This window comes from Scardinius erythrophthalmus (assembly GCF_964197995.2).
Source record: "Scardinius erythrophthalmus genome assembly, chromosome: 9".
In the NCBI taxonomy this organism is placed as follows: Eukaryota; Metazoa; Chordata; class Actinopteri; order Cypriniformes; family Leuciscidae; genus Scardinius; species Scardinius erythrophthalmus.
In genome coordinates, this window is record NC_138229.1 from 8513009 (window position 1) to 8539641 (window position 26633).

At 37.6% G+C, this 26633-nt stretch overlaps 1 protein-coding gene across 3 annotated transcripts in view; it reads right to left on the minus strand.

Annotated features, from left to right (window-relative positions):
• The window catches only part of gpc5c (glypican 5c), a 121758-nt gene that overhangs the window by 8467 nt on the left and 86658 nt on the right, over window positions 1-26633 (minus strand). For all 3 annotated transcript variants that reach the window (XM_081374592.1, XM_081374593.1, XM_081374591.1), the window contains one exon: window positions 25831-25960. In XM_081374592.1, coding sequence (XP_081230718.1) covers window positions 25831-25960 — 130 coding nt within the window. The remainder of the gene's footprint in view (window positions 1-25830; window positions 25961-26633) is intronic.

The following is a 26633-nucleotide window of genomic DNA, read 5'->3' on the forward strand; positions in this document are numbered from 1 at the left end:
ACCCTAAAATATGAAAATATATTATTAAAGTATGAATTCGAGTGAAATTTTCAATTCTTATACAAATTATGACTGTCTGTTGGTTGTCATTTCCAACCCGATCTCACGGCAATTCGTAAGTATTTAACAAGGTGGCTAATTCGTACGAATTCATACGATCTCACTAAATCGAACATATTTTACGAGTTGCCCAATTCGTATGAATTCGTACAAATTACCTACCCCTGACCCCGCCCGGTTTAGACAAATTGTACGAATTCGTATGAGTGAGGTCGTGAGATAGCGTTGTCATTTCTGTCACAACCACCAATTTTGCCAAGCTTTGTGAACAGAATATTGTTATTGTGAGGCATGTCTAATCAAGCTGTCATTTGATCAAATTACGCAAAGAGTACTTAATGTGTGTCATGCGCAACATACTTCTGTATTCTGTTAAACAGGTCGCATCGCTTCCGGTTTGGGTCTTTTGCATGTCCTTTGTTAAATATAGAGCTGTTTTACTCAAGATTTTAGTTTTACTCGCCTTCAAAGGAGTGAGTAAAAACGAGCATAACCGATGTCCATTGCAGACTGATATCAAAAAGTTGTTTTATTTTTATTTTTCTCACTAACATTTAGATATTTAAATTGAATGAAACCCTAACAATAAAAGGAACTATCTACTGTAGGTTAGCTGATTACTTTAAAAGTCCATTGATATCACAGTCAGTTGTCACTTTCTCAGACAAGCGAATGCAATGAGACCAGTTTGTTCATGTGACATTCGGCATAAAGCCTGTAAGCTATGCTATTAAATCAAATGGCACATTTTTGGCATCAAAAGTGCCCAAAGTTAAAGAAACACTAAATAATGTATAAAAGCAGACCAGTATCAATACAGTGTTTTTAAAGGCATCACTTCATTGATATTTCTCAAACTATAACTTAAACACAATTTTTTTTTTGCCTTGCAAGGACTGCTATTTCCTTCAGGAAATGTAAATCAGGTTCCAATTTTAGCTCAATTGTAATTATTATTTCATGTCAATTTTGAATAACTTCTGAATGTTTCCTTTTTGCTAAATAGCCCAATTTCTGACTGTCTCCCCATGTCTGGTGACTGACTGTCTCCCCATGTCTCCCCATGTCTCTGACAGGTACAGTCATTTTCTGCTCATTACAGGAGCTGTACTGATGCTGGTCAAGCATTCAGGCGATCGATAAAACAGCCATCCCTGAAGGACCCCAATTATCACACGACACTTTGGAGTGCATACAAACTAGTGACAAGAGTCTAGCTGATAACCAACCAATTATATCATAAACTACCCTAATAAATATATTTATTTATTCAGAGTAGATAGGATTTTTTTTTCTATGATCTATTAAAGTGTTACCATAAAACATTGCAAACGTTATCATTAGTCATATGACAAAATTGCTTATCAAACACTTAAAGTGCCCCATTATGCTTTTCAGGTATATAACCTTTCATGTAGTGTGTAATATAGCTGTTCGTGAATGCAAAACTTCTGCAAAGTTTCAAAGATCAAATTGCACGATAAATTAAGTTATTGTTTCCTGAAAGAAAGAACCAATTCTGAAATGCCTGAAACGAGTCGTAAGTAATCCCAGTCTTACTTCCTGCACAAACCTATGTATGTTTGTAACACATTGAACAATGTCTACTTAGACCTGCTCTCAGACACTGTAGATGTAGCTGAAGCCTGAATGAGTTTGGTTAGTGCCGGCGATATTTCGAGAAGATGCTGTTTTCTGCGCTGTGAAAGCTAATCCACTTTGCATGCACTTCCAAAGGATGACGACTCAAGCTCCAATTAATACGGTAAAACTGACGCCATCGTTACTGTTTGCATCACTGTATAGCAAGTGCCGAGGAAGATCTGGAACTGAAATCAATTTATGGTAATGAGCTTATAGTTTCCAACACGCACTGTAAGAGGTAGACCAATCACAACAGACTGGGCCATCTGACCAATCAGAGCAGAGTAGGCTCTCGGAAAAGAAGGGGTTCAGAGAGACTGAATTCTTTATTGAACCGTTTCAGACAATATGAGAAAAAAGATGATGCTGCATTGTATATTAAGAGAAAATTAAAGTGTTTTTTGACCTTGGATGAATGTAAACCAACTGTAGGAGACTTTCAAAATTGCATAACAGTTAAAGCAATCTTTTTAATCACGTCATGACAAACTGAAAAATAAAACCTGGTTATTTTGGAATTGGTATAAGCACTGTTTACATACACCCACACACTTCACATACAAAAGTAGCCAGACTGCAAAATGGCAACTTAACTGCACAACTTTTTGAAGTAAAGAATTCAATAAAATGCGCTTTAACAAAAAAAAAAGAAAAGAAAAAAAGGTCCACATTTCTGCTTTTGAATTGAATGAATTCATCAAGGACTGTAACAAAAGCCCCTATGAGGAGATGTGAAGGTGTTCTCCATCACTGACTGTCCTTAGGAGCTATAATGAGCATATTTCACACGGATTTGTTTATTCTGTTCTCAAACTGCAGCCATTGTGACCATTTAAACAGGAGGTTGACCTTCTGTTGCCTGGCAATCCACCTTTATAGAGCAGCCCCCTCGCTCTGATAAAGAGCATTCAGCAGAAGCATAATAAAGGCCAATGAGAGTGAGAGACAGATAGTAGAGGGGAGAGAGAGAGACAGTACAGGAATAAAGGCTATAAAAAGTGAGAGGTAAAACAAAAAACATTTCAATTTAATTATCAATTTAATTAATGCTGCCCACTTTGCATAAAGTTTTTTACAGAATAAAGAATCAGAACAAAGTATTGTCCACACTGCAGCATTCTGGCTAAGAACCACTCACTTATAAAGGAAGATGCCATCTGACCCACATGTAAAACGAACAAACATGTCTTTATATGGTGTTTCAGGATGGGTAATTCTGCAACAACATAAAACCCAGAGATATACAGTACCAGTCAAAAGTTTGGAAACACTACTATTTTTAATGCTTTTGCAAGAAGTCTCTTATGCTCATCAAGCCTGCAGTTAAAAACAAAAAAACAAACAAAAAAAACAGTAATATTATGAAATATTATTACAATTTAAAATAATGGTTCTCTTTTTTAATATACTTTAAAATGTAATTTATTTTTGTGATGCAAAGCTGAATTTTCATCAGCAAGTACTCCAGTCTTTGGTGTCTTATGATCCTTCAGAAATCATTCTAATATGATAATTTGATACTCAGTTATTATCAATGATGGAAACAGTTGTGCTGTTTAATATATTTTTTTGGAATACTTTTTTCAGGATTCATTGATGAGTAAAACGTTAACAGCATTTATTCATAAAAACAGCATTTATTCAGAATAAAAACATTTTTAACAATATAAATCGTTACCATCACCTTTTATCAATTTAACGCATCCTTGTTGAATTAAAGTACTAATTTCTTTAAAAAAAAATAGTTATTGTTCCCAAACTTTTGAACGGTAGTGTATATTGTTACAAAAGATTTCTATTCTAAATAAATACAGTTCTTTTTTAACTTTTTATTCATCAAATAATCCTGAAAAAAGTATCTCAGGTTATAAATAAATATTAAGCAGCACAACTGTTTCCAACATTGATCATAAATCAGCATATTAGAATGATTTCTGAAGGATCATAAGACACCAAAGACTGGAGTACTTGCTGATGAAAATTCAGCTTTGCATCACAAAAATAAATTACATTTTAAAGTATATTAAAAAAGAGAACCATTATTTTAAATTGTAATAATATTTCATAATATTACTGTTTTTTTTTTTTTTTTGTTTTTTAACTGCAGGCTTGATGAGCATTAGAGACTTCTTTCAAAAGCATTAAAAATAGTAGTGTTTCCAAACTTTTGACTGGTACTGTATATATATATAGATATACTGTACAACTCTTATGCTACTTTGTCCCGTTTAGTAAATCTTGCCCATAGACTATTACAGTTAGACATATTTGTCAATTTTCACCAACAATCACAAAAACTCTAATAATTAGTAATTAAAAGAATATAAAAAACTGCTCTCAGAGCTCAAACACTAGACATGTGCGGCTGCAAAATCTCTTATAGATTTCTGTGAATGTACACTTGTGTGTTTGTGTGACTGAGCGAGAGAGAAACGTGTTCACAATGACTTCTGTAAACGCAGTCAGTTGCCACAGTCCTCTCCACAGGGATGCGGTCAGACTGGGTCAGAGCTACATGTAGGAGGACTAAACCACTAGCAGAGGTCACAAAAACAACACCCACACACACGCATCATTTGTGAAATCACTGAAAACGACAGTGGTCAACTTCCCACTGACCCACTTAGTAACAGGAAAAACAAAACTGCCAGTCAAGTATTTAATAAATTATACAACAAAAGTGAGCAATATGACCCCTTTCATTACAATCAACGAAGATGCCACAGCAGATTTACAGTGTTTCATGTGACTGTTGGAGCCCTGCAGCCCAGTTTCTGCTCACTGGCTGTCCACATCGGCTCCGGACTCTATACACTATAATCATTGAAGCTGTATGCACTGCAAAATATCTCTCTTATTTTCACTCGGTCTACACTGTGTAGATTATAATGGATGAGTTCTAGTATTGCTTACATTGGTGTTATTGGGCAACACCATATGCTTTACAAAATGAGCATGACAACAGACTGAACAGCAGATCCAAAATAATTACAAATTAACATTACTTTTCAGTTTGATTTTAATGCCACTAATGCTTCTCTGACTGGTTCTAATGCCTCTTTTCAATTGGGTTATTAAAGCATCTGTAGATAAGACTGCTTAAAACTCAGTCTTTAGGACTGTGTGTTACTGATAGGCCTAGATTTATGTGCAATGGACAAAAGGTCTGTGATTGGTTGCAATGCTCAAGTGCTGCAAAAATGCTGTAAATTTGGAAATGGAAAAAATACAATCAATAGTAGTAAACACTTTTCATGTTTGGGTAATTGTGGCAGTCGTAATTATTAAGGATGCTCCCATATTAAAAATACTGGCCGATGACTAATAAATGGCCACTACTCCATATAATTCTACTATTTAACTTAATCAATTTTAAAAAAAATAAAAAATAAAAAAATTCCACTGTTTGAAATGCTACGTGTGAAATAACAACATTATAATGCACAGTGTATGAAAAAAATTATATTCATTTTGAAATTTGCTAAAGATTACATTTAACAGTATTATTAATTACTATAGTGTTTTTAGAAATTAACTTTTAAGTGACTATACCTTTAGGCGATGGCAAAGGTAATCTAAATGTAAAAATAGGAAAATGCATAATTAAATGTATAATATAATTGTGATTATTTATCTGATTAATTGTACAGCCTTTTATTCTTAAAGGTGATAACATACTTCCCCAGTTGATAAAACACTAAACTTACATTAAGACAACTGTTTTTATTTCAAGTTTTCTGAAATGAGTCACAATCTAATTAGATATGCACTCATTTAACAGAAATCTAAACACTGGGAAAAGATGTGTAATAAAACAGTGTAATGAAACAAACACTTAAATTCCACTACTTTAAAAGAAGAAAACTTATAGAAGAAAAATAACCCAAAACTGACCAGTGCATGAACAAAAACCAAAAAAACAAATGGATTTGCCAGTAATGTCTTGCCTTAAATTGAGTCCATAACACAAGGCAATAGCCTGACTGCAGGTTTTGTGATGTTTTGAGAGTTAATTATCCGAGCAAACACGCTGGAAACAGCTGAATAAAGTACAGGATATGACCAAAGATGAGTCCAAACATTCACTAAGCATGGGTGAAGTAAAACTAATGAGCTGTGTGTAGTGTATGCTCTGTGAAAGTTGTATGAGTGTGAAATAAAGTGGTGCTCTGTGTCAAGGAAGATGCTGGGAAATACAGGATTTGTTGACCTGAGGTTATCTCTCCATTTAAGATTTATTAAACAGTCTGCAGGGAACCATCTCAGTAGATTAGCACATCATAAACACCCCAAAAAACCTCCAACAATGAGTGAGAAAAAGACTTGGGATAATTATAGTACCTCTTCCCAACAAGCCACATTATTTGAGGTGCCATGTCCGTAGTGGAAATGGTGTGGATTGTGTTACACCCCAAAGTTTAATATTTATGGTTAGGGGTTTGTTCAAATCCACAAAACATGGTGAAGTTTTGTCACAAACCCAGAGCAGATCCATCACTCACACGCCATATAAACATTTCTCTTTGTGGGCAAATGTTTTCATTCGAGAGTGTGTTTCTGGATACACTCGAAGGACATTTCAGCAAAGAACTACATAATGGGATGTAGATATTCCAAACATCAAAACAACACTCTTTGTCCATAATGAGCAGCCCCACTCTCCTGGTTTTTAAAGGGGGAAACAAAGACAAAACAAAACATGCATAGAGACTTGTGGGATTTCGGGCAGTCCGGGTGTGTTTGTGCGATGGGAGAGAGTTTTTCTCAAACCCAGCCGTTGTTTTTCTGCTATAATCCACAAGTTCTGAGAAGGTGCTTCCCAGCTGTGGCGGCTGCCTGAAGGGGAACATTCCGGGAACATTCAGGGCTGTGTCCAGGATATGGACAGCTCTCGTCCGCCTTTCCGAGCTTGGGTCCCAATCCCACGGATTACATCTGGATCTCTCGCCCCTGCACGCACGTACCTCTCAACTCCATGCGATGACAACAAACAAGAATGAGAAAGAAAAACTGATGGCTGTGTCATTATCTGGTGTGGTAATGGCTGAGGGGATTGAGCTAGATATTTACTGACAGACACCGACAGACACTGGTTTCACAGTGTGTCGTGATTTTAAGGGGAAGACCCCTGGCCTGGCCTGTTTGACAGATGTGGACCCAAGTAAGGACGGAAATTGCAACCAGTCTAAGCAATTTCCCGGCCCGCTTTCATCTGTGATCCACAGCAGAGACTCAACAGGTCCTTGGGCCAGGGTGGCCCTGCACACTGCCTTAAAGAAATAGCTTGGCCAAAAAAGAAAATTTGGTCATTTACTAATCCTCATGTGGCTGTCAAAATCCAAAAAGGATAATAAAGTACCACAAAAGTAGCACTAAACTAGTCAAGTCTTCTAAAGTTATTTGCAGGTGTTTAACTATTGGCACTTCTGGCTCAGTGGACTTTTAGAAAAAAAAAACATTCTCAATATTTTAGTTAATTTGTCTACTAACATTGTACATCAATGGACACACACTACTGTTTTTTTTTTTTTTTTAAGAAATGAATACTTGTACAAGTCAAGGACGTATTAAATTGATAAAAAGTGACATTAAAGACATTTATAATGTTAAGTTTTGTATTTCAAATAACTGCTGTTCTTTTGCTCTTGATATTCATCAAAGAATCCTGTTAAAAAGAAAATGTATCACCATTTCCACAAAAGTATAGAATTGGAATGATTACTGACAGTTATTTTAAATTATAATAATTGCTCACAATATTACTACTTTTCTATATTTTTGATTAAATAAATGCAGTCTAGGAGAGCATAAGAGAAGTCTTCAAAAATCTTACCAACCGCAAACTTGCATAAGCATCACTAAAGAATTACATTTTTTCTTTGTCTTTTTTTCCTGAAAGAAATGGGTGTGATCGGCTTTGATATATGAGATAAGGTTCTTCACATCAGTGACGGAAAACCTGCCATCATTTTTCATGAGGCACAAGCTAATATATGCACAATCATGATTGATCAAGACCATGCCAATGCCATGCATAAGGCATGATTTAGAGACGCAGAGCTTATAAACTCATGATGCTTCAATTTAATGTTCCACAATATTTTGTGGGACATTTCAGCTGGCGTGTGTATTTTAACACACAAATGAGAGGTCAGCACTTCTGTCAAAAAAGGCTGAATTTTCAGACTCAAAAGGAGGAAGCAGGTTCTCAGAGCGTGACTACATAATATCACATGACACTAATGCTTCTGTCTATTCTGCAAAATGCACCAGTCCAACTGCATGCCCACGTCAGAATGTCAGTGTTGCACATGAGATGTGCCAAACCATGTGTCAGTTTCTTTAGCCCTGATTTTGCACATTTTGGGTTGCAAAAAGAGACTTTATGTGCCAATTTACAAAAACATGCACAATATCATACTAGAACAGCACCATCTTATGTTAGAGACAGTTCACCTACTGTACAGTAACCTGGCTGTATTGTATGTATTTTACAGGACTGTATTTATATATTAGCATAGTTTGTTTTGTAAATGTGTCGTAAATGTGTCCAACAAATGTGTTAACCTAATAACGGAGCTACAGTGGTATCTACTGTGGTTTTTCACAGGAACTTATCAATTAAGTGTTTGCCGGCAAGTGCATGATCAGCATTATTGACTCTGTTCTGCTAAAAAAAATATTAAGATGTTGGATTTAGCATAACTAAATATCGTTAGTCAATGGGGTGCAAATCAAACAGGTACTATGGTATGTTTTTGTAAGTTTTTTTGGTCATATTTCTACAATGCCTTGCAGTGTGATTGCAGACAAGAAAAAGACAGGTGTGTGTGTGTAATTGAGAGGGCTCGATGGTCATTAAGGGGCTCATTGGTCATTAAGGTCGCTTTGGGATCTCATTCACACAGTCTGGGCTAATTAAAGACCCGTTAAATTGTTCACTTGGGAACATGACTAAGCACTTTCCCAGACATAGAAAATGATGATTAAATAGAAGTCACAAATGGGCTGCATCCAGTGGCCTTTCAGGCTGATCTGAGACCATGTCACTTTAAGAAGAAAAAATATTGTGTTAAGACATCTGTAAAGGAGCCCGTTTTATATATCAACTATAGTTGCTTACTAACATGCATATTACTAGGATATTGGCAGTTTATTAGTATTTATAAAGCATATATTAACAGGACGATATACTACATCCCTAATCCTACCCAAACTACCTTCCTAACTATTAATAAGCAGTAATTAGGAATTCATTGAGGCAAAAGTCATAGTTAATAGTTAGTTAATAGAGAGAATTGGACCCTAAACTAAAGTGTGACCATAATAATAACATAATAATAGCCTAATTATTATAATAAATATTTATATAATAGTTCCTTTCAAAAGTTTGGAAACACCCTAGCCAAGGTGCCAATTTTTTTTTATTTTGTTTTATAAATATGCATATTTAGTATATTTTATATATTTAGTAGACATAGCAGATTTTTTACCCTTCAAATGTTTGCAAATATATATACACATGATTATGTTATCATTGCAATTTACACCTTTACTACTCAGTGAAAGCACGTATACAAAAATACATTTTAATCAAATATCTTTACTGCAGTTCTACTATGATGGGCAACCAAATGCACAAGAGACATCAAGCAGCGAGTGCCCACAGACAAAATGAAGCCACCAACTAATGAACTGTTTGGGCTTCAACCATCTACAGGTACGTACCATCAGAAGCTAGTTCTGTATGGATTTTCAAACACAAAACTGTATATGAAAGAAAATGTTTGCATGTAGGCTGAATCTGAAAGGCACATTGAACCAAGTTGCAACAGGCTCAATTTCCACCGAACAGAATGATAGCAGTCTTCAGAAATCTTTGGAGATATCAGCGCATGCATGCTTTTTTTCATGTCTTTAGACAGAGCCCTGAGCCCATCAACAGCACAATCACGTAAATAAGGTTGTCATAGAAACGTGGCCTTTACCACAATTAGAAGGAGTGGGACGGATCACGCAGCAGTGGGAAGTGAGAGACGCATGTGGAGCGGGTTGGCCTATCAGTTAGCTGGTGTCAATCACAGGCACGCTACAGGCATCCGGCGGGCGCTCTGAGCCGAATGCCGCTGGCGAGGGAGGAATCGATAATCGCAGACAGAGAGAAACAGAGAGATACACTGGCGATGTATGAAGGAGGCAGGTAAACGAGGTTATAGGACATACAAAACATGCATAGACACAAATACGCACACCTTTCTGTGATGGACGAAGCCTGACATTGATGTAGTTCAGCCAGAAACAAAGCCATCTGTCACATCACACACTACACAATATAGGAGTGAAAGAACATCTCGCCATCTGTTTTGAGAAAGTATGCAGTTCATTAGGAAGCCATTTTGTAAAAAAGTTTCTTGTCAAGGAGTTTGGTTAGAAACCTTTGATATGGAACAATGCTATTTTAGTATTAATTATATAGTTTTATAGTATTTATTCATATTTTGAATGAGCTTTTATTTTTATACTTTCAGTTTTCATGTTAGTATTTTTAGTATTTCAACAAACTTATTTCAGCTAGCTAACAAGGTAACATTTTTATGTTACGAAAGCTTTTCATCTTACATTTATATTTTATTTCAGCTTTTTAACAGTTAATGTGAACAATAAAAACACTGCTGTCGAAGTTAAAAATTATTATCAATCAAGAAATGTAATCAAATTAGAAAGTCACCAAAACAAAAGTTTCTCTATCCAAGCAGAACTGAAAAATTGAGTCCCGTTCAGGGTGTGAATTTAATTGGCCACACCCATCAGGAACTTGAATTGGAATGACAGAAAGAGGAATTTATCTATTTGTAAGGTATTTAAATCAAAAAAAAAAAAAAAAAGCTTTCAAAACTTTCAAACAAGACTTAGTTCACACTTGGCAGGTTTGGTTCGTTAAGAACGAACTCTGGTGCGATTGCTCTGTTAGTGCGGTTCAAGTGTGAACGGTGTCATCCGAACCCTGGTGCACACCAAACAAGTGGACCGAGACCCCAGAAAAGATGGGTGTTGCTCTGCTTCCAAACAAACTCTGGTGATATTCGACAGAAATATGAACGCAACACAGACCAAAGAGATCAAAATGAACCAAAACCAGGATATGAAGTCACAAGATACGACCCTAAAAACGACAGAATGCTGAAGCATACTTGTTTTTCTCGTTTTAGTTGCGATGTTGCCATCACAGTTCGGTACAGGCGTCAGAACCGCGTCTCCTCGCAGCAGATCTTTGCTTGTGTGCAACAGAGAAATTCCTGCCGCTGTTTTGACACCTTTTTTATAAACTCTTCACGAATTCACAGCTGGTCAAAATGCCATCATCCGTAAGCACATACAATGAGCGCATTTAGCCCAGAACACAGTGTTGTTTCAGTCTTAAAAATGACAGTGTGAACATTAATCGAACCAGGACTAAATGTATTCTTTTCTTTTTTTGGTCCAGACCAAAAGAACCGAACTACAAGTGTGAACACACCCTTAGTCAGGCCAACATTTTATTTTACTTTATTTTTCTTTTCTTTTCTATAGTTAAAATCAGAGTCATACCAATTTCAATTCATTTAATTCTACTTCCTAACATTCACATTTGATTTGCAATTCCTAATCCTGTTTGCTATTCAATTCAAATTTAACAGATAATTCAATAATGTGCCAATGTCTCTAAATGCGGTTTATTATTGTCTATTGTACATTCAAGTCACACGTTACTCTGAATTAAAATAAGGTGGATAGGAATGGCTGTATCTTTAAAAGAAAAATTGCTAGTGATTATCCTCATTTGTGAGTCGCGTTGGATAAAAGAATCTGTTGAATGAATAAATGTAAATCACTATTATGCCTAGACATATTCCTCATCAAGTCCACTTCCTATGCCATCTCATTTCAGTTTGTCCAAAGCTTCAAACTCAGTCCCTTCTTCCAGATCCAGTCACTGAGGCCCTCTCAGAACCGCTGTTGCCACATTAACGCCGGTTGCTAAGAGACCCAAAAGATTCCGGAATCCCCATGTGCCCCATCCAAGCCCACAGCCATTTAGATGGAGTTCTGCTTTCCCAGCTTCGGTTACTGAGGGAAGGAAATTGGTATTTTGGAGGAGAGGAGAGTACCAGAATGAGAGAGAGAGAGAAAGCAGGAACTCTTAGCTGAAAACATCCCACAATCCATCTTCTGCCATGGTAGCCAAATAGTCAAGCCCATAAACAAAGACAACATGAAGAGTGATCAGCAATAATGAGCTGTTTGAAATGGCCGCCGGCCTTCTTTTGGCCCAACAAAGTAATAAAACAGTTAAAAATCGACCAGACAGGCGGAATGACTGCGAATAGTGAAGAGAACGAGGCACTTCAACAGTGATTGCTCATTGAAAATGTTGGCCAAACTGCTTCTTGGAAATTCAGTGGGTAGAAACCTGCACAAGGATAACACATTGGCAGAAACCAGTCCACAATAGCTACTTCTGAACGAAATTCTGATTTTTTTTCAGATGGTAGAACAAAAGCAGAGCCATGATGAAGCTATCTGAAGTACATGCCATCTCTGGTCTTGTTATGGAACATTTCTTATCACGTCATGCTCAGCGGTTATCCAATAATTGCTAAACTGGTGGTGTGTCAGTGGTGGCGGATGTTAAGCTTTGGCTGGAGCTTGTCTACAAATTCCACTGAAGTTATAAATCAGTGCCGGGTCCGATATGTGGCATCCGTTCCTACGCAACACAAACAAAACTACATTAAACAAGAGACGCCCCACCACTCACAGAATACTAAACGCGAGGATTAGGAAGGTAAATAAAGAGCAATGTGTTCTTCTGTCTCTCAGTCTGACGGATGGTGGACCTGCTGTGGTTTTGCTGAGAATGAATCACAACACCCCACGATAACAACACTCGGTACCGCCTGACATGTTAGCATCATTGTATCCACAATCTGATTTGCAACAACATTCCTATCAAACAATTCAGTTTCAGGTTTGGAGTTGAGGTCATCAAGAACATCTGAATCATCATTCGTTCCACTATGAGTTCATGGGTTAGTTATATGGTTGTGATTATATACTGATAGACACATCAATTTTAGAACTCTTATGTTTTAGCTTATGATTGTTTGATAGAAATGTTTGCAGGACCAACAAAAGATGTTAATCAAGGAAAAGCAGGACGAACATCATGCGTAACCCATTTTGCTTATGTAATGCAAATGTTTCCAAGTGAAACAGGATGTTTAACAACAAAAAAAAGAAAATATACATAAATATATAAATAATAATTTTATCAAATTGGACAGTTAAAAGTTGCAGTTTCATAACAAAATGGAGCCAATGGACTGAAGATCAGTTATTATAACAATTATTTTTAAAATCTATTCTTATTTTAATATCCATACTAAAATATTTTTTTAATTAGTTAAAATATACATAGAGAACCATTACTTTTAGATATTATATTATATTATTATAATTATTCATTATATATATATATATATATATGTGTGTGTGTGTGTGTGTGTGTGTGTGTGTGTGTGTGTGTGTGTGTGTGTGTGTTGACTTAATAATAATAATATTATTTTATTATTAATATTAAAACTAATTGTGGTCATGGCCTACATAAAAAAAGGAAAGTATTTCCAGAACCAGACTATTTTTTTTTCTTTGGAATAATGGATAAATCGTTCACAATAAGACCTGAATTGCATAAAAAAAATAAACAGGGACAATTTTAAGTCTGCTTACAAGGAGCAGGAAGATGGTATCACTGTATAAACATGGCATTGCTGATAAATGTAGCAGAACAGCTGTTTGGGCTTGTTATGATATGGGGCATGTGATACTGCCATGAATATCTGTTTCTTCTAAGTACTGAACATTACAGGACAAAAAAATAACATGGTGTATGTGTGCAGTGTCAGCCAAATCCACTGATAAAATACAGCTCAGGGTATGACCTCTGGACCCTGCTCATATCAAACAGTGAGATGTGACTTAATGATCCAAATGGTCAGCTCCTGTTCTGACACCCTCAATGTGGAACACATCTGCAAATGAATTAGCAACACTGGGGTCAGAAGTTAAAGTATTTAATCACACTGTGCCCGTGGGGCTAGTGCCATGGCCTTGTCGAACTATGCCTCCATCAATTTAAATGCCTCATTGTCATGACGACGGCACCACAGGGCACAGGCTCAGGGGTCAACAGAGAGGCGTTTGATGGCCATCTCGTGAAATATTGACCCCTGCGAGAAACGGGATTCACGGAACCTAAATGGCATGAACGTGATGGAACAGGACGTGGTGTCATAAAGGGGAGAGGGAAATGCGAGTGTGAAGAGGATGTGACTGTAGTTAAAATGCAGTTGTGCTGATAAACAGCATCTGTGGTCGATCACAGTCAATATGCAACAGTGCAAAGCTGCTCCAAACAACTGCTACTAAAGGATTGGGTCTCATTTTGGAAAGAAAAGCTTTAAAATCTCAAGTGTTTCTCAGGACAACAATAAGATTTCATTGAGAGATAATGGAGAGTTTGCCTTAAGTTAAATCTTCCTCTCCTGAGAAAAAAGCCTAATAATCTCATCTGAGTCTCCTTTAGAGTTTAGGAACAGGAGATCAAACTGTGCTCAGATTTGCAAAAAGAAGTCAGATCTTATTTCAAACATGGCAACTCTTGGAATAGTTTTAGCATGTTATTGAATATGGCGATGTTAATGTATTTGGTCTTGGCGGACTAGATCTGTATGCTGTTGCTGCTGTTGATTATTGCTGCTGCTGCTGCTGCTGCTGCAGAGAAAATATGGACTTGCTACTGCTAATAGATACACAGACTCACTGCTGTAAGCATGTAAGATATGCTGCTGCTGCATAAACAGACATAAATAAATTCTGTAGCAGATCTAGGCAGGTGGAGCTGGGGGAGGTGGAGGGTTTCAGAGGAACTCTGATAGCGGGTTGCAGGACTACAACAAACACTGAACCAGACTATTTAAATGCTGAGCAAGCAATCTCATTGGCTGCAGGATTAGCAGAGGCCAATCAGCTCGTGCCATGCAGTAATGATGTGATTGCTTGCAGAATGCATGTAAAGTACCTGTCAGCCGTTTCATGACTGAACTAGATATTTATCCAAAGGAATATACCATAAGAGACATTGTGAGATATAAATAGAAAAAAACAACAACAACAACAACAAAAAAACTAAATAATATATGATAAATAAACAAATACTATATATATATATATATATATATATACATATATATAAATTAAAATTAAAAATAAATAAATAAATACCGTTTGATATGCTTCTCTTTAAATCACAAAAGTTACTGCTCCCTAAGAGTTGAAATTCTCAAAAGTTGAAACTCTAAAACATCTTTAGCACATCTGCACATCAAGATGTTTCAGCATAATCTAAGAAAACACCTTCTGCTGGCAAACAACACATCCAGAGCACCTATCATAACATCTAACCCTGAGAACTGTGCGTCTTCTTCCAAAAGACAGTTTGAGGAAAAACAGACAGCTTATTTCTTTTGGTCAGCAGGTTCACTTGAGTATTACGACCAGGTGCTGAAACAAAAGACACCTTCAGCTTAAAGTCCCCCATTACGGTTTACTTCTGAGGTAAATAAATAAAGAGACGTGAGTGTGTGCTCTTCATATGATAGTAGCAGAGAAAGGGTGGTGTGCTCTGGTTCCACAAGTTTACATATTTACAGATAAGCACCGTGGCAAAACTGGGCATGTGTTTGGCCTGGCATGTGCAACCAGAAACAGAGGAAGAAAGCAAACCAAGAGGGAACTGGAAGGAAAGAGAGAGCAGAAGTTGGCTTTGTCTTGCATAAAAACAGATGCAGTAGCTGCAGTACCAAAACCAAAAACATTTCCAAGACTGGAGGTCTAATCGCGTTGACCCCTCTTCTCCTCCACTCTTAATGCCCCTGAGCAGTTGTTTTCTACAGCAGTTGCTCTGTTGTGGTAGATTGCAGTGTTGTCTATTTGCCAGATTCACTCTCTAGTTGTCAGAAAATCAACATTTTACACATTACATAGAAAAGTGACAGGTGTTATATTAGTGTGCATTTACAGTCCAAGACTTAATGCGCAGATCTATTTTGACACACAGGATTAGATTTTTTTTCGTATCATACGTTGCCATCAAGTTTATGGCTTCAATCCCGCATTTAAATATGGTTGCCAATCCAGAAACTATGCAGTGTGTGTCTAGAGAGAAAAAAAAAGTTTTATTCAAATTGTGAATGGGTTGTAAACAGAAAGCAAGCAAAGAGCACTCCCTTGAAGCTATCTGCAAAAACACCAGTTATAATCAATAAAGTTGTCTATGCTGTCCAATAAATCTCTAATTTACATTGTGTTTACAATTTGTTGGTTATACACTCTTAAAAGTTCTTTACTGGCATCTATGGTTTCATAAAGAACCCTTAACATCCATTGAGCTGACCGGATTGGTCATTTGGCTCACATGCTCTGTGATTAGCTACAATGCTCAATGCTGCAAAAAACATTTGTTAATAGAAACCTTTGGTGGTCTTCACAGAGCACTCAAACAAATACGCACGAGAGCGTTAAAAAAGCATCCGCCTACCAGCTGTCATAGCCACGTGACAAAAAAGGGGGGTGAAATTGTCTTTATAAGTGAAACTTTTAACATTATCGCATAATACACAATATTCCCTATATTGTCAGCAAAGATATCACACTAGGGCCAGATTTACTAAACAGGGCAAATTAGCGTGAGAGAGCAATTCCAAAAAAGCACCAATAGTAGTGGAAGTTCTGCGTGTGATCTACAGTACTGACGACGTGCAAATTAAAGAACACAGGATCATTTCCATAATGACCAACACAATCTACCAAGAGCAGCGCAAATTAGTGTCTGCTTTAAGACATGCTTTTTTTGGGCGTTAAATAATGGCGCAATTACCAGTAAATTGACTAGCGCAAACATTAGTAAATCACCTTGCATGATTCATTTACATACTCTCCTCTCATAAATTCTGCGTCTGAAAGGGAAACTCCTATAAATGCATATGCAATAAGGTCAGATGCAAAAAAAAAAAAAAAACTTTCCACACATCTTCAGAGCTAATTTTTCACTGCGTGTCTTTAGTAAGTCCTGACAGTAGTTTTTTTTAACACCAAAAGGGTTTGCGCTGGTGGAAACTGTTAGTAGATCTGGCCCATAATGTATCGCCCAGCCATACTAACAGCTAATGTATAACTTAATGAATAGCTATAGACCTCCATGATTGTGGCAGTTTTACAAAACAATATGTGCTGAAATGTGCTGTTCAAACTGTTTAAACGATCAGAGACTCCTGTTAAAAATTTTCAGACATTTCATTTTTGACACAAAGTCTCAGACAGAGGCTATGTTTACACTGTGAGTTTTTGGGATTGACAAACGCATTTACTTACAGGTGTAAGTCTTGAAATGTCCCGTTCAAACAGCAACTTACAATAGTATCTCGAATACTGTCTGTATGAACATGCAACGGGAGTCAAGCCTGTATTCTTTTACCAGTACACATAGCGACAGTGACCAAAGTAATATCAAAGATGGCAATGTCCATAAAACTGAAAAGTGTTATTACTTTTAATATAACAAGAGTACAATTGAGCCGTCAAATCTTCATTAACCATCAACAGCTTTTATATATGGGAGAAGAGCGGAGCATTTGAGTCACACATAGAACTCAAAACTGATGGGAACAGTGACTGGATCTAAAACCTTCAGATGACACAGCTCATATATCTGTTGCTTTAAGTTACCAAAACCATTACATTAAAACCCACAACACACTGTAGACGCGGGTTTGTATTGCGCAGAGAGGCTCGTACTGTATGACATGACAGACAACTAGTTTTCCAGCCCAGTCCGGTTATGTTCACACAGCTGAGAACTGTAGTGGATTTTTCCCTAAACCTAACTATCTGGGGCATCTCCAAATCAACACCCAACTGATCTTAATATCTGTGGCGTCTCCAAATCGACACCAATACCTTATTCTGGGGCGTCTACAGTACAAATCGACACCCAATTCCTAAAACTGGGGCGCCTACTAATCGACACCCAATACCTTTATACTCTAGCTCTTGCGTCTTCATTCAACAACTGGCCGAGTTTCTAACTAACTTGCTTCCCTAAACTAGCTTCCTGTGCAGGAATAAATCGACAAACAGACCTGCAAATGTCCTTTAAATGCTTTAATCACGGCCAGGAGATCTTCCCGAGCAGTTCTCAGGGAATCTCTCCCAAGAAGCAAGGCCGGAGGATCTCAAACAAATTCCATTGAGAATCCCACCAGAAAACACAGATACAACAGTTTTTATAGAATCGAGAAAACAAATAAGACTAACAAGTCACCTTCAATATGATTGGCTCAATTGGTTCAAAAGCCCCAACCTTTTTCCTCTGTCACTGGCACAAGCAAACTCTGTTTTAATGATGACTTCATTTGTTAATCACAAGATTCTAACAGACTGTCTAGTTTCATTTCCCAAACTATGTTATTTATACATACATACGCACACAGTCAAAGTCACAAGTTTTCCAATTGTTTCGTACAGTACATCCTGTTCAAATGTTAGATGTTAAATAAGGTTAGATGTTAGAAACATGGTTAGTTTAAAATACAGTTTAACATTTCTACGACAGAATGCAGTTGTAAGTCCTGAAAATGTACGGGTGTGAGTTTGGTTACAGACTGCGGTTGTCACTCCTGTAAATAACTGAATTGTGTGTGAACATAACTGTATTAAAGGAACAGTTCACTAAAAAATGTAAATTCTGTCATCATTTACTTACTGTGCCATCAAGTTGTTTCAAACTTGTATGAATTTCTTTCTTCTGCTGAACACAAAAGAAGATATTTTGATTAAAGGAGAACTCCGGTCAATTTTAACATTGAGCTAATTTTTTGGGAAATTTGGAGTGCTGTCAGTACAGAGAACAACGACAAAAATCGGTGTTGCCTACACCTTGTTATCCTCTTTTTAAAATTTGCACCCTGTTGACTTTAATGGGGCAAGTTTTTAAACCTGTTTTTAGCCTCTTAACATCTTTGATGTGTCACTACAAGTGCATCAGCCATGTGAGTGATTCCTTCAGAGTGATCACGGGTGAATCTGACTGCAGTAGATGTGAAACATATTAATAAAAGTGATGTTAATTCAGCCAGCGCACATACCTGTACCTGTATTCCACAGTAATCGATTGTCGAGTTCATGCGCATAGGTTTAGTTACCTATGATCACGCGCGTGAACTCCACAATCGATTGCTGCAGGTTTAAAACTTGCCCCATTGAAGTCAACAGGGTGCAAATTTTAAAAAGAGGATAACAAGGTGTAGGCAACACCGATTTTTGTCGTTGTTCACTGTACTGACAGCACTCCAAATTTACAAAAAAATTAGCTCAATGTTAAAATTGACCGGAGTTCTCCTTTAATGTCGGTAACCAAACAGTTGATGGACCCCCTTGACTTCCATAGTATTTCAATAGGGTACATCAACTTTTTGTGGTTACCGACATTCTTCAAAATATCTTCCTTTGTGTTCAGCAGAAGAAAGAAATTCATACAGGTTTGAAACAACTTGAAGGCGAGTAAATGATGACAGAATTTTTGATTTTTAAGTGAACTATTCCTCAAAATACAGTCAAATACAGAGCTAGCAACCGTATTGTGCTGCTGTGTGAATGCGACCAGTATGTGTTTGAGTTACAAATCTTTTAAGTGCACTGCCATAACAGCTGGTCTTGCTGTCTGAGAGATGTGATCAATGCTACAGGTGTCAGACATTTTAAAGTCAGACCTGTGGCCTTTGGAGAAATGCAGAATGATGGATGAGCAGCATTCTTCATATCTCGTCTCCCCTCCCAAACAGTTTTGCTCTCACTGACCTAGTCTCTTTCTACCCTGGAATGTTTTTCAGCCGCTGATAAAGGGATGTCCTCTTCTCTTCATGTACCCTGTTTTTTTGATGTGTGGCACCCTGAAGTGCTAACCGAAGATTAGGGGAAATTGGTGCGGGAGAGCAAGATGGCTGCTGGAAGGCCCAGCGGGGTGATTTTAGTGACGAGTGAAGATTGGGTTTCAAAGTGGTTGAGAAATGCTACAGAGACGAGGTCTACGCTGAACCCGTGGGTCATGTGTTATGGCTCTGAGCAGAAAAGAAAGGCCATTTTGTGGCCATTTTACCGATGATGGAATGGTAGGTACCACCTCAGCACCTGCATTTGAGACAGTCTGAGAAGGTCATACAATCTCTCTGTACCCCTGGGTGGTCTCTGTGGTCATTTCAACACCTGAGTATACGGATGACATCATGTGACTGTTTGTGAGGTCTAGAAGGCTCCTTTTAGCATTTGCTCTGGACCTAAAATTCTTTTCCATGCAACTACTTACACTAACATTACTAATCTTAACATATCCTGGATATAAATAGGTAACAAGGAGGTCCATAACCATTCTCATCCATCTCAATAGCAGTTGCTCGGCTGCTGCAGGATTGCAGATTGATTGTATTGTTCCAGATGTACAATACCAGTGAAAAGTTTGGGGTTGGTTTTTATATTTTGAAAGTCTCTTATGCTCACCAAGGCTTCATTTATTTGATCAAAATACAGTAAAATTAGCCTAGAAATCTAGACGCACCCTAGCGGCAGCAAAATGTATTTTGCAGCCAGGGTAGTCTAGCAACTCCCCATTGACTTTCGAGCTGCAAAAACCTAAATTGGGTCAGGTCAATCACGTCGTGTATAGAGTAGGCGGGGCGGGCTTAAAGGAGAACTCCGGTCAATTTTAACATTGAGCTCATTTTTTTGTACATTTGGAGTGCTGTCAATACAGAGAACAACGACAAAAATCGGTGTTGCCTACACCGAGTTATTCTATTTTAAAAATTTGCACCCTGTTGACTTCAATAGGGCAAGTACTAAACCTGCTTTTAGCCTCTTAACATCCTTGATGTGTCATTACAAGTGCACAGAAAATGTGAGTGATTCCTTCTGAGTGAACACGAGTGGATCTGACTGCAGTAGATGTGAAAGAAATGTATAAAAATGATGTTATTTAAGCCAGCGCAAATACCTTTGTTTACATCCTGTTTTCGGGTGAAGTCCAAAGTAGTCGATTGCCGAGTTCACGCGCGTGATCATAGGTACTAAACCTATGCGCGTGAACTCGGCAATCGACTACTTTGGACTTCACCCGAAAACAGGATGTAAACAAAGGTATTTGCGCTGGCTTAAATAACATCATTTTTATACATTTCTTTCACATCTACTGCAGTCAGATCCACTCGTGTTCACTCAGAAGGAATCACTCACATTTTCTGTGCACTTGTAATGACACATCAAGGATGTTAAGAGGCTAAAAGCAGGTTTAGTACTTGCCCTATTGAAGTCAACAGGGTGCAAATTTTAAAAATAGAATAACTCGGTGTAGGCAACACCGATTTTTGTCGTTGTTCTCTGTATTGACAGCACTCCAAATGTACAAAAAAATGAGCTCAATGTTAAAATTGACCGGAGTTCTCCTTTAACATAATAACAACAGAGTTGCGACGGTTACCTGCCACTTGAAAACAAAGAATGACGGCTGCTGGAGAACGGTCTTTCGAATCGGCTTTGTCCGCGACTCTGGAGGACTTGGAGTTAAGTTTTTCTTTGATAAAAGAGCATAGAACGGCACTTAAGTCATTCTTTAAAAAAGGAAGATGTGTTCGTAGTTTTGCCGGCCAGATATGGCAAAAGTTGAATCTATCAAATAGCTCCGCTGTTGTGAAAACGCTCTGGTTGGTTGAAGCGCTGTCCTATTGCGTGCAGAGTGAATTTGAAAGACAGACGTTTATTCCGCCCCTCGGATTGAGCCGTGTCTATGGTGAGTTGCCAGACGTAACATCTTGATGTAGGTCTGGCTTGCCAGGCTACAGAAAAATGATAATATTGTGAAATAGAATTACAATGTAAAATAATTATTTTAAAATGTAATTTATTCCTGTGATGCAAAGCTAAAGTTTCAGCATCATTACTCCAGCCTTCAGTGTCACATGATCCTTCAGAAATCATTCTAAAATGCTGAATTGCTGCTCAAGAAACTTCTTATTATAATCAATGTTGAAAACAGTCGTGCTGCTTAATATTTTTGTGGAAACTGTGATAAAAACAATTTCAGGATATCTTGATGACATTGAAAACATTATAAATATATTTCTCATCCATCTCAATAGCAGTTGCTCGGCTGCTGCAGGATTGCAGATTGATTGTATTGTTCCAGATGTACAATACCAGTGAAAAGTTTGGGGTTGGTTTTTATATTTTGAAAGTCTCTTATGCTCACCAAGGCTTCATTTATTTGATCAAAATACAGTAAAATTAGCCTAGAAATCTAGACGCACCCTAGCGGCAGCAAAATGTATTTTGCAGCCAGGGTAGTCTAGCAACTCCCCATTGACTTTCGAGCTGCAAAAACCTAAATTGGGTCAGGTCAATCACGTCGTGTATAGAGTAGGCGGGGCGGGCTTAAAGGAGAACTCCGGTCAATTTTAACATTGAGCTCATTTTTTTGTACATTTGGAGTGCTGTCAATACAGAGAACAACGACAAAAATCGGTGTTGCCTACACCGAGTTATTCTATTTTAAAAATTTGCACCCTGTTGACTTCAATAGGGCAAGTACTAAACCTGCTTTTAGCCTCTTAACATCCTTGATGTGTCATTACAAGTGCACAGAAAATGTGAGTGATTCCTTCTGAGTGAACACGAGTGGATCTGACTGCAGTAGATGTGAAAGAAATGTATAAAAATGATGTTATTTAAGCCAGCGCAAATACCTTTGTTTACATCCTGTTTTCGGGTGAAGTCCAAAGTAGTCGATTGCCGAGTTCACGCGCGTGATCATAGGTACTAAACCTATGCGCGTGAACTCGGCAATCGACTACTTTGGACTTCACCCGAAAACAGGATGTAAACAAAGGTATTTGCGCTGGCTTAAATAACATCATTTTTATACATTTCTTTCACATCTACTGCAGTCAGATCCACTCGTGTTCACTCAGAAGGAATCACTCACATTTTCTGTGCACTTGTAATGACACATCAAGGATGTTAAGAGGCTAAAAGCAGGTTTAGTACTTGCCCTATTGAAGTCAACAGGGTGCAAATTTTAAAAATAGAATAACTCGGTGTAGGCAACACCGATTTTTGTCGTTGTTCTCTGTATTGACAGCACTCCAAATGTACAAAAAAATGAGCTCAATGTTAAAATTGACCGGAGTTCTCCTTTAACATAATAACAACAGAGTTGCGACGGTTACCTGCCACTTGAAAACAAAGAATGACGGCTGCTGGAGAACGGTCTTTCGAATCGGCTTTGTCCGCGACTCTGGAGGACTTGGAGTTAAGTTTTTCTTTGATAAAAGAGCATAGAACGGCACTTAAGTCATTCTTTAAAAAAGGAAGATGTGTTCGTAGTTTTGCCGGCCAGATATGGCAAAAGTTGAATCTATCAAATAGCTCCGCTGTTGTGAAAACGCTCTGGTTGGTTGAAGCGCTGTCCTATTGCGTGCAGAGTGAATTTGAAAGACAGACGTTTATTCCGCCCCTCGGATTGAGCCGTGTCTATGGTGAGTTGCCAGACGTAACATCTTGATGTAGGTCTGGCTTGCCAGGCTACAGAAAAATGATAATATTGTGAAATAGAATTACAATGTAAAATAATTATTTTAAAATGTAATTTATTCCTGTGATGCAAAGCTAAAGTTTCAGCATCATTACTCCAGCCTTCAGTGTCACATGATCCTTCAGAAATCATTCTAAAATGCTGAATTGCTGCTCAAGAAACTTCTTATTATAATCAATGTTGAAAACAGTCGTGCTGCTTAATATTTTTGTGGAAACTGTGATAAAAACAATTTCAGGATATCTTGATGACATTGAAAACATTATAAATATATTTCTCATCCATCTCAATAGCAGTTGCTCGGCTGCTGCAGGATTGCAGATTGATTGTATTGTTCCAGATGTACAATACCAGTGAAAAGTTTGGGGTTGGTTTTTATATTTTGAAAGTCTCTTATGCTCACCAAGGCTTCATTTATTTGATCAAAATACAGTAAAATTAGCCTAGAAATCTAGACGCACCCTAGCGGCAGCAAAATGTATTTTGCAGCCAGGGTAGTCTAGCAACTCCCCATTGACTTTCGAGCTGCAAAAACCTAAATTGGGTCAGGTCAATCACGTCGTGTATAGAGTAGGCGGGGCGGGCTTAAAGGAGAACTCCGGTCAATTTTAACATTGAGCTCATTTTTTTGTACATTTGGAGTGCTGTCAATACAGAGAACAACGACAAAAATCGGTGTTGCCTACACCGAGTTATTCTATTTTAAAAATTTGCACCCTGTTGACTTCAATAGGGCAAGTACTAAACCTGCTTTTAGCCTCTTAACATCCTTGATGTGTCATTACAAGTGCACAGAAAATGTGAGTGATTCCTTCTGAGTGAACACGAGTGGATCTGACTGCAGTAGATGTGAAAGAAATGTATAAAAATGATGTTATTTAAGCCAGCGCAAATACCTTTGTTTACATCCTGTTTTCGGGTGAAGTCCAAAGTAGTCGATTGCTGAGTTCACGCGCGTGATCATAGGTACTAAACCTATGCGCGTGAACTCGGCAATCGACTACTTTGGACTTCACCCGAAAACAGGATGTAAACAAAGGTATTTGCGCTGGCTTAAATAACATCATTTTTATACATTTCTTTCACATCTACTGCAGGCAGATCCACTCGTGTTCACTCAGAAGGAATCACTCACATTTTCTGTGCACTTGTAATGACACATCAAGGATGTTAAGAGGCTAAAAGCAGGTTTAGTACTTGCCCTATTGAAGTCAACAGGGTGCAAATTTTAAAAATAGAATAACTCGGTGTAGGCAACACCGATTTTTGTCGTTGTTCTCTGTATTGACAGCACTCCAAATGTACAAAAAAATGAGCTCAATGTTAAAATTGACCGGAGTTCTCCTTTAACATAATAACAACAGAGTTGCGACGGTTACCTGCCACTTGAAAACAAAGAATGACGGCTGCTGGAGAACGGTCTTTCGAATCGGCTTTGTCCGCGACTCTGGAGGACTTGGAGTTAAGTTTTTCTTTGATAAAAGAGCATAGAACGGCACTTAAGTCATTCTTTAAAAAAGGAAGATGTGTTCGTAGTTTTGCCGGCCAGATATGGCAAAAGTTGAATCTATCAACTAGCTCCGCTGTTGTGAAAACGCTCTGGTTGGTTGAAGCGCTGTCCTATTGCGTGCAGAGTGAATTTGAAAGACAGACGTTTATTCCGCCCCTCGGATTGAGCCGTGTCTATGGTGAGTTGCCAGACGTAACATCTTGATGTAGGTCTGGCTTGCCAGGCTACAGAAAAATGATAATATTGTGAAATAGAATTACAATGTAAAATAATTATTTTAAAATGTAATTTATTCCTGTGATGCAAAGCTAAAGTTTCAGCATCATTACTCCAGCCTTCAGTGTCACATGATCCTTCAGAAATCATTCTAAAATGCTGAATTGCTGCTCAAGAAACTTCTTATTATAATCAATGTTGAAAACAGTCGTGCTGCTTAATATTTTTGTGGAAACTGTGATAAAAACAATTTCAGGATATCTTGATGACATTGAAAACATTATAAATATATTTGGTGTCACTTTTTAAGCTTTTATCAATTTAGTGTGTCCTTGCTGAATGAATCAGTTAATTACTTTCAAAAAAATCCTACAGACCCCAAACTTTTGTGTACCAGCCAAACCAAAACATAAGTTGCTTCCTCAAACAGTCTCATTAGAGGTACAAGCAACCCTTCAGGACATAGTGCCAGCATTCATTCTAAAACTGGGATAGCTAACAGTAGGCCCATATGTTATCCTTTTCTCCCAACCAGAATGATTAACTATCTAAACCAGCAGACAAACAGCTTCACGAGAAAGACCTTGTCAGATAGACCAGCACTGAACTAGCACAAACCAGCCATGGAAGCCCTGATGAAGGTGAGCTTTTGTTGTTAACTCACGGGGAGATGCCACAGACTCTCCGGAACCTTCACAACCGTCCTCATCATCACATTCGCCACTGCTCTCCCCACTGCCCGTGTCGTCCCAGGATTCCCTGTGCCCCACACCTGGCATGACCTCTTGGATCTCCTAAAAGGAAAAAGAAAAACACATCACATAAGTATTTATCAGTATAAAACGTATGTGCATTACATATAGAACAAGGTCTGATACATCCAAACAAATCTGAACAAATTACAATAACGTGTGAGAACAAGCAGACGATGATAATTTGCAGTCAGTTATATTTTTTTCTTGAAATTAACACTTTTATTCTGCACGGATGCATTTATATTGATCAAAAGTAAGGAAATTATAATATTACAAAATATTTCAGATAAATTCTGTTTTTTAAATTGCTTTCAGCAAAGAATCCTGAAAAAAACATGCATCACGGTTTCCAAAAAATATTAATGAGAACAACTGTTTTCAACGTTGATAAATATTACTTGAGCAGTAAATCACTATATTAGAATGATTTCTGAAGGATCATGTGACACTGAAGACTGGACTTGCTGAAAATTCAGCTTTGCCATCACAGGAATAAATTGCATGACAAAATATATTAAAATAGAAACCAGTTATTTTAAATTGATTTTGCTGTATTTTTGATCAAATAAATGCAGCCTTGGTGACCATAAGAGACTTATTAAAAAAAAACAAAAACAAAAACACACATTATAAAATCTTACCGACCCCAAACTTTTGAACAGTAGAGTATGTAGTAATAAATGAAAATTTGGACAGGTTTTGCGACTACATG